At 54.5% G+C, this 9,703-nt stretch overlaps 1 protein-coding gene across 3 annotated transcripts in view; it reads right to left on the minus strand.

Moving 5' to 3' along the window:
• Positions 1-9,703, minus strand: part of LOC141751828 (dual specificity testis-specific protein kinase 2-like) — a 43,157-nt gene that overhangs the window by 32,348 nt on the left and 1,106 nt on the right. Inside the window, exon 1 of one of the 3 annotated variants that reach the window (XM_074609273.1) lies at positions 9,313-9,465. The exons of 1 other annotated variant lie outside the window; for it this stretch is intronic. In XM_074609273.1, coding sequence (XP_074465374.1) covers positions 9,313-9,337 — 25 coding nt within the window. In that variant the 5' untranslated portion in view covers positions 9,338-9,465. Of the gene's footprint in view, positions 1-9,254; positions 9,466-9,703 lie in introns of those variants that run through there. One more of the 3 variants, XM_074609276.1, reaches the window with a different exon arrangement.

Genomic DNA, 9,703 nt, shown 5'->3' on the forward strand with positions numbered 1-9,703 from the left:
GCTCCCGCGACCCCAAGCCTGAGGAAAGAAAGGACTTTCTATTCCCATCTCTGACGGTGGGCCGAGTCTCCTCACCTCTCCTCCAGCTCTGGCTCCTCTCCCAGCTGCTATCCCACCCCTTCACCCCCCGGGGCGTGGGTGCTCACTGAGGGCAGCCACAACAGCACCCACCACCATGCGCTTGGCCTCCCCCTGCGCCCAGGGGGCAGGAGCAGGGTGACCCCCCTCACTTGTGTGACCAGCACCGCAGCGTTTCTCCACTGAGAGAGACGCTGCTGCGACACGGGACGAGGGTGACCTGCAGGTTACAGCAACCTGTCGCAGGCGGAGTGATTAACTCCACTTGTAAGAGAGAAGTAGTGAAATGTTTATTAACATAAAATAGTGATTTAACAAAATTAGTAGTGAATGCGACAGTGTTTTATGAGATTCAATGCCAGGGTACACTTGGTTATTTACTGCATAGAGGCCGGGGTCAGACAGAGCTGTCAGGGAGACCCTCCCATTGAGTCACGAGGTTCAGAAAGGACCCCCTGGCTTTCTAAACTCCTCCTCAGAGAGGAGTCTGGCTGCGGCTGGATCCAATCCCAGCCCCAGGCTTGGTCAATGGTTTATGTCTAAAGGATTATATATGCACAATCAATCCTTAGATCCCTTAGCTAAGATTTCAAAGTTTAGCATGCTATTAGTCACTTACCGAGAATCTGTTGCGGCAACGAATCTCTCAACCTCGAGGAGCAGAACCTTAAGTGAGCGTCCCCACTCCAGGGGAGATCCTGTCGTGCAGCCGCTGCTGTGCAGCAGAGCTCCATGGGCTCTTGGGCTGTCCGCTATTTATGGAGTAAGAGAATTGGCCTATAGACATATTCGCATGGGAGCAAGATACCTAGGTCTCCACTCCAGACAGTGTTTTATGTTGCCAGCCATCTCCCACAGTCCAAGTGCAACTCATCACAACTCCCGCTGGTGGCCATGGCTTGAGCAGGAGCCGGGGGGGAAAAGGGGAAAAGGGGAGAGCACACCGCCACACAACCCCATTACGAGAGCACCCGGGACTCACTCCAGATACTTGATGAGGACAAGACAAATAAAAATCCGGGTGATGCAGGAGCAGGAGGTAGCTGGGACTCGAGGAACACAGCTGGTGACATCTGCGCTGCAGCAGTGACTCTGCTGTGCTCCCGAGCAGGACAGCAATGTGTGACCGAGGCAAGTGCTTAGCCCTCCGTCCCCTCCACAGCACTCCTGTCCCCACCAAACAGCAGGGGCTAGGGAGAGGCGCAGGCGAGAAGGGGCAGTGAAGCCCCTGCCCTCCTCTCTGGCCCTGCCAGCTCCTTGGGAATGCCTGGCACTGCCAGGGTCGGAGGCACACGGGGCCAGGAGCAGCAACGCAGGCTACAGGGGAGATGCTTGGAACAGCCACGCGGGCTCTCCTGGGTGAGGGTCCTTAAATCCTCTCTGCAGAGGCATTAACCAGCCAGGGTAGTTTCCAACAAGAACAAGATCAGGTGGAGCAAAGATGGCTGGCTGGGTACAGCAGGAAACATCACTTCAGGGGTGTCACAGACCCTCTTCCCCTGAAGCACCGTAGACACCCTCCATCAGAGCTGGCACAGGGCACTGACGTGTGAAGAGCAGGATCTAGCTGCTACAGACCACAGGTTCTGCCCACATCTCCTCAAGGCCCCAGACATGGTGTCTTGAAGCCCCCTGTACTTCTGCATGACAACCACCGGCAGGGGAAGCAGCAGAAATCCCTCCCTGGGATGTCCGGGGGTCACGTTCACCACATGAAAGGCAGGTTCTACAGATCACAGCACAAGATGCACCTTCAAAGCCACCTTCTAGTGCAGAAAGCCAGCACTTAGACATAACTAGCTGTTAAGGCTCTTAATGGCTTCTAGATACCTGACTTGAAGAATATTTACTGCCCATTTACTACTATCTTGTAAACACGGTTGCTAAGATGCAGCTGTACAATGAGAAACCATCTTCATAAGTGTCCTTCCGCTGCAGCACGGGATCCACGAGCAGCTGTTACTGCGCTGAGATCTGGGGAGCAGCAACCCATAGAGCTGCCCGACCCAGGGGTACTCACAAGTCAGGCTACAACTTTGGGCTACAAACTCCTCCCTCAAATCAGTGACCATCTCAGACATTTTCCTTACGACCAGTACCACAAATGCAGCGGGAACATTGTACGTGTGGCATCAGGAGCTCGTCAGCAGCCTGGCACCCCGGGGCTGTTGGTCAGGCTGTGCCATGGGTACCCACAGCTCCACGGCTCCACTTTCTTCAGGGGAAACAGGAAAAGGGATTCACAGGGACTAGAATCAACTCCATTCACAGGGCAGATGCGTCAGCGGCCTCAGCAAATCCGACAGGTCGGCCAGGCAAGCCTATTTGCGGCGTGAAGATCCCATGACCAAAGCTCACGTTAGGATGCGGATGCATCCCCAGTTACTTTGGTGCTCGGTGCCAGGCACGCCTCCCCCCGCTGCTGGGCGGTCTCGCCTTCAGGTGTGGCCATCTGTCCTGCCTTCCCTCCTGCCTGCTCCTTCTGCAACGTCCATCAATAGCAACATCTCCAGTGCTAAGGAAAGAGGGGAACCCTGGCTCCTTTCTCCCCTTTTGCTTTTCCCAGCACAGACACCCCTTCACAGGCTGCGTGATGCACCCGGCCAAGCTCGTGACCAGCTACGCTCCACAGAGCACCCTGCCACACCGTCCTGCCTCAGCTGTGAGCACGGATCATCCTCCCTGCAACCAGCGGCAGCAGAGCAGCCCCGGCAGCAGCTGTCTGCCCTTGCAGCCAGCAGGGAAGCCGCGAGCTATCAAGCGACCGTCGGCACGTGTCGAAGACAGAGGTGCTGTCTCGATGCTCAGGCCCAATCCAGCTGAACATCACACGAGCAGCACCATCAACACCAGCCAATGGCTCGGTGGCCCCAGCGTCCACATCATTAAGGCAAACGAACACCAGAGAGACAACCCACCAGGAACAGCGCTATCGAGCAGACACTGCCAGCAACAAACTTCACCGTGTGGATGGCTGAGAAGCCCCTGCATCGCTCTGCAGAAAACCACAGGAGCCAGGCGTTAAGTGCCACTTTTGTTTCCTCGTGCAAGTTTGTCCAGGTGCTTTTCTCCCCTGGCAAGATCTTAAACGATGCCGCCACCTCTCCCAGCCTCCTTGGTGCCCCCAGCTCCTCCCAGGCCGGTATGCAGGGGCTCCGGCATGGCTGCGGCAGCACCACCAGGCAGCAGCTCTGCTCTAATGGAGCCTTGCAACCCTTCCTCCACCCCTGCTTTCAGTCAGTTTAGGATTATCAAGGACTCTGGGTTCTTTTCTCTGTGCTTGCTGTCACTGAAGGAATTAAACGAAGGTCAAAGGATGTCCCTGCAGGAGCTGAGCAGACAGTTAAGCCTCTCATGTGAAGCCCAGCCCAGGATGCCAAGTGCTTCTGAGCATTTCCAAGGCAGCCAGCAGCCATACCGCCCCATCGGGAACTTGTGGGGTGACAGCTGCCTCTCCCAAACACTGGAGGTCTCTGCAGGTAGATGGTGAAAGATCATTGATAGAACCACACGTGTGACAGCCACAGCTGGGATGTGCTCCCAAGAGGAGCTTCTGGCAGGTGCAAAAGAGCCTAGCAGAAAAGGTCCAGCCTAGGGAGAATCCCTCTGCTGAGGACGGATGGGGGACCAGCTGGCCCTGCAGACCAGGGCAACAAAGAGAGGAACACCGAGAGACTTGAGATGGGTCTAAGCACTTGCCTTTTTCAGACACAAATTCATGGAATGACCGTGTCCTCCAAAGCACAGCCTGACATCACTCTGTAGGTCATTCAGTGCAGTGCAAGATACTTGTTCCCTTTGTGCTCCTTGGGAGGTATCTTCTAGAAAAGGCTTGTGCAGTCACACTGCCTCCACTTGTTTGTCCTGCCTTGGACAATTTTGGGGCTCACTCGTCATTTCAGCCCTGTTTGACAGAAGGGTCAAGACCTCAGAGGTGCTTGGTTTTGTGAAAACAGGCAGCACATGGGGAGGTGAGACCCTATTTGTGCTCCCAGGGCAGGAGGTGCTGCAGCCTCTTGCAGACATTTGAGAATGCACACCGCAGAGCAACTGCCTCAAGGTCCAGCAGCGGGAGTCTCTGGTAGGAGCTTGCACCTTCTTAGACACCAAGACCAGCACAGCAGCATACCCAACTAGAAGAAACCCTTGACGAGTGCCCCTAGGCACCACAGGGACTGCCCATGTTTGCCAAAATACCTGCTGAAGCTCCTCTTGCCAACGTGGGACAATCAGGAGACTGCTGACACTGAACAGAGCACCGCAGAACTGGGTCCTGACAGAAGAGGGAAGATTATAGCTTGAGAAACTGTGTACATAAACCCTTCTCGTGTCCCCAGGGGAGGAAAAATCTGGTTGATGTGTCACCCCACAGGCAGTGTGTCTTACTTTGGTCCTTTAAACAAGGCTGAGGTTGCTGCTGAGCCCCATCCCACAGCAACGCCTGCCCCTCCCACCAGCCTGCCGCACAGCTGTGCTGGCCATGCACAGCCCTCAGCAGCTGCTCCAGGGCCTCGTCCTTGAACGTCCTTGAGGACTGATAACATCCCTGCCTGCTAGTCTGAGCAGGGCACACACGTCGTCCCTTGGCATGTTCCCAAACCATAGGATCTGCTGCAGCCCGTGCAGAAAGGGCAAAATCTGGACTCTGGCAGGAGCGGCATGTGCAGGGAGACCCCCAGCCCCACCTCTCCTGCCTGCAAAACCTGACGCTCACTGACCGCTCTGCACTACGAGCTGCCCATGGCAGGGACGGCCCCTCCAGCACCACCAGCCCACCCTCTCCCGCCCACAGACAAGTCCCCCATTTTCTGCCTTAAGAAAATCACCGTTAGCTTTTGGCATCCCTGAACCTCACTCAGGGGCAGACTGTGCCCTCCTGCAAGACACAGCAGCTAAGTGGCACTGAATCTGTCACACACCGCCCAACCGTGCCCCACGGGATGCCTCAGCTGGATTTGGAGTCATCACTTACAGAGTAAATTTGGAGCAATGAACACCCGCCAGAAGCGCACAGATTGCTCAAGCTGAGAAAAGCCAGTGATGAAAGTGCGTTTTGTGGGGTCAGAGCCCCTCACCAGCACTCTCACCGACACCTTCCCCAGGCCGCGCAGCAGCCGGGTGGTCCCTCTAGTTCATGCACACTCCTGCCTGCAGTGTGGAGCTGCGGGTCCCGGCAGCAGCCCGCCACCAAGTGCCACTGGCAGATCTGGTGCACCCCAGCGCTCCGCTCACAGCATCTCCAGCCAGCGGAGGCTCCTCATCCCTGGCCAGGCTCTGCCAGGCCCAGCCCCCAGCTCTCCGGCAGCAGCAGCGCAGCCACGTCACTCCTTCAGCCTCCTGAAGGTCACGGTCCCACTAAACCTGACCTCCTGAAGCATCTGATCAGGAGACTGGTGCTGTAATGCCACTTTGCACAGTGCACGCGCGCTCTGCTTTGGCAAGCCTGCAGCTGGATTGACGTTTGCCCTTGGTCACCCGGCTGGCACAAAGCGCATGCTGCCTCCTGCGTCACACCGCGCCACCCCCAGCTCCCCGCACTCCTCGGGGACAGGGTTTCTTTGTGCCTCCAAGTGCCGCCGAGCCGAGCTCTGGCTCAAGGCAGCAGCTAGCACGGCCCGGGGAACATCCACCCAGTGGATACAGGGATAGGAGCAGCAAAAGACAAGGTGAAACCTTTCCTCTGACAACCACCAGGCCTAAAAAAGATTAGGGTAAGCACAACCTCTCCAGGGAGGCCTTCTCCCAGGCAGACACTGCAGCCTTCCACATCACATGTACAAGAGGGACACTGAAGTGCCGGAGCGTGTCCAGAGGAGAGCGACCAGGCTGGTGAGGGGTCTGGAGACCAGGGCATATGAGGAGAGGCTGAGGGAGCTGGGCACGTTTAGCTTGGAGAAGAGGAGGCTGAGGGGAGACCCCATTGCCCTCTACAGCTACCTGGAAGGAGGGTGGAGAGAGGTGGGTGTTGGGCTCTTCTCCCAGGTGAATAATGACAGGACCCGAGGAAATGGGCTGATGCTGCGTCAGGGGAGGTTTAGGTTAGATATGAGGAAGAATTACCTTACTGAAAGAGTGGTCAGGCACTGGAACAGCCTGCCCAGGGAGGGGGTTGAGTCACCATCCCTGGACGTGTTTAAGAAACATATAGATTTGGTACTTCGGGGCATGCTCTAGTGGCAGAGATTGTAGGTTGTTTGGTTGGACTCGATGATCTCAAAGGTCCTTTCCAACCATGAAGATTCTATGATTCTATGATCACATCCTCAGCGAGCTAAGAGACCTGCCCCACAGCATTTTCCTGGGCTACACCATTTCTGCAAGCCAGAAGACATCCAGCTGCTGCTCGAGGGCATGGCCGCACCTTCCCCCTGCCCTCCACCCTCTGCTGGTATCAGCCTCCGCACCAATGGTCCTGTGAGCCAGACCTGAAGACCAGTCCCTCAGAGGATTAATTCAACAGGAGGAAAGGAAATGTATTTTTCAGCTGCTTAGCTTCCTGGTCCTGCCCTTTACCGAATAGCACAAACCCGTGCCTGGCGCGGACCACGATGAGCACCATGACGGTGCCCCCTTCTCCTAGCCCCGACCTGGGCACACACAAGACCAAGTGGCCAGGTGACCTTGGCCTTGCTGCAATTCCAGGGCCAGCTTCCTACCACCACTGCAATACACAGGCCAACCTCCAACACTCATCTTTTTGAAACCTTGACCACCTTCTGTATTTTCCTCCATTTGCTCCACACGCTGAAGCACAGGGACCTCTTCCAAAATAAAGCTGCATTTTTTTGTCCCAGGGGAGGCTCCCAGGCTGACAGGTAAAAGCAAGGGAGAGGGGGCAGCAGGCAAATAACACTGTGTCGTCTCTCAGCAAGGCTGCTCCAAGTCTTGATGCTGTTCCACGCTGTCACAGCAAGCAGCCAGAGGAGCACAGGGAAGGGGAGGCAGGCAGCTCTGCCGGGAACCACCGCAGCAGGCGGAGGACTCAATGAGGCTGCACTCCCATCTGGCCATCGCTCAGGGAACTACGCGGGTGAGCACCAACAGCCCTCGGTCTCAGCCGTGGCTCACCAGGGAGCTGAGTTTCCACCCATGGAGCCAAATCCCATCAGCCGCCCCACAGAGCCCCCGAGCCGAGCAGTGACGCAGGCGTACCGGGGACGCCTCTCAGGCTGTAATAGGTATTGCTTGATCTCAAAGGTGCTCTGGGATTTTTTGTAAACAAAGATACACAGAACCCTCTTCCTCCGAAGAGGGAAACTGAAGTTACACAATTACTATGTGCAAGGCTGTTTATAATTGACTATACGCAGATCGAAGGAGGATTTACAGAATTTTAAATTAATAGACAAAAATGTAAATGCAGCCATCTATAAATACAGGACTGCACTGTTCGGGTCCAGAGGTCACTCCAACCACTCCCTGCTCTTTTATCCCACCAAGGCCAAGGATCCGAGCAAGGGAGATCGAAGGAGCTTGTCCAGCTGGAGCTGCCCACGGCTGACAGTCTGAAGGTACCACCAGAGAGAGACTTGCCTTCTCAGTTTACTGTCTTCATGAGAGTTTAATATTATTGACAGGGGAGCGACAAAACCAGACTTACTTTCTCTTTTCACATCTTGGAAAGCTCTGGCTCTTTGTCCCATCCACCAGCAAGTATCCTCATTTCTGAAGATATTAAGAGCCTTTTTAAAGGCGTTATTTTCTTAGGATTGGTTTACATAAAAGGCTTTGGGGAAAAAACCCTTTTCCTCACCCCAGGATGAAGATCTTTGCCCATGTCACCTCATGGATTTCCCTCACCTCTTCATAAAGCTTGGCACCGAGTACAAATCCTTTCTTCTTACCTGAAAGCCCTGGATTACACCCCTCATAGGTATTACTTGTAGCCTAACTCTGCAAAGCTCTTTGGGACAGAATTTAGATAAGCAGTAGTCTAAAAATAAGATCTTAATCCTGCTGTGTGCAGCACAGCCTTCACGCTGAACTCCCACAGGACCCGCTCCAAGGACCAGTTCCAGCCTTTCCTCTTCACTGCAAAAGCAAACAAGTTCCTGCCAATGTGTTTTGTTTCCTTTGTATCAGTTCACATTTTAAACTAACAGATCTGAAGACTATCCAGTGGTTTAGGAAGTAGAAGAGCTTCTTATGTCACAGCCTCCTCCTCTCTGGGGAGGTGGAAAGTTGCTTGAGTCTCATCCTTTGCAGAAATAAACCTGCTCAGGAATATCAAGCCAAAACAGTCTTAAAAACAAGAGTCCCCCAAAAATCAGGGATTTCAAAGTCTTAATTAGAATGACACTTTACTGAAAGCACAAACCTGGGAGTGCAGGAAATTAATTGAAAAATAAAGTAATTGAAATACTGCTCAGAACTCCTCGGAATATATTTTTATTCTATTAAATTCATAAAGAAAGCATAACACTGTTTAAGTCCTAATGTATAAAAAACCACGTTTTCAATCAAGTGACCAATCTATCAGGGATAAATCTTATGCAGGTTTCGGACAAGAAGCTGGCAGGATCTCTGTACCTCCTCAGGCGGGAACCCGAGTACAAAAATCAGCCCGAGAGAAGCGCTGGCCAGAGCATCCTCGGAGCCTGGTGCTCTTCTCTCATCACGCCAGGACGGGCCAGACATGACTTCCACCGGCTTCCCTACCTCGTACCGCCTGAACCGGACCGAGCTCCCGCGCTGTGGTTGCCACCGTGCGGTTGCAGATGGTCACAGCAGACCTGAGAATGCTGCTGCTGCTGCAGCTTCCCACGTATGACCGCACCCTTTAAATCTTCTTCCTATAACAGCTCCTTCGCTCTTCTGTGAACTAAAACCCTTCCTTTATAAAATATAAACTTCTATGACATTCACAGACATCTTGTAAAGTCTCTGCAACATTCTGAATAAGCTGACAATGTACTGACCCTTTGGGGTAAAACCACGTCTTTTTTTGCATTTTTATACAGCGCTTGGCGTAACAAGATCAAGCTAGATCACAGGTACTGCAGAGTTTACTTACAGCCACACCAGCCAGTTCAGCCCTGCCTAGTTTGTAACGCGACTTTCTCCATTCCCCTTCTCCTTCAGGGCTCCAGGCCCTTTGGGGTATCTGCTGCAGCCTCCCTCTGAAACCAAAAACCTAGAGGAAACCATGCACTAAACGATTTCACACGGCTCCTTACTTGCTCTCAGAGTAGCGTAAGCTCCCTCTCTCCCCAGTATGCCCAACCAGTGGCTCACCAGTCCACGACCACCACAGGGACATGCTCGGCTCTTGTCACACACTTATACCCTCATGCGGAAAGTGAGGGGCGTTCTCCAGGCCTCCTCCCCTCTGCTGCTCCCTCACCCACCGCTCCTCAGCCGAGAGGTGGATCCTCCCCCTCCCGCACCTCCCCGGGTGCTGAGCCTCCATGGCCCCCGGGTGCTGCCTGGGCTGGGCTTTCCCTCCTCCCCAGCTCTTCCTTCTCATGCAAACGCATCACTGAGGGGACCGGGGGTGCCACCACTCGTCCTTGCGAAGGTCCGCACCGCTTCCGCGCCAAGAGGCAAACGCTGCAGGGCTCTGACAAGCAGAAGCCAGCGGCGAGGCTGCCCCCTCGGGGGGAGGCGCACAGGCCACCGCCCGGCA

The sequence above is a fragment of the Larus michahellis genome, chromosome 15, assembly GCF_964199755.1.
Source record: "Larus michahellis chromosome 15, bLarMic1.1, whole genome shotgun sequence".
NCBI classification, from domain to species: domain Eukaryota; kingdom Metazoa; phylum Chordata; class Aves; order Charadriiformes; family Laridae; genus Larus; species Larus michahellis.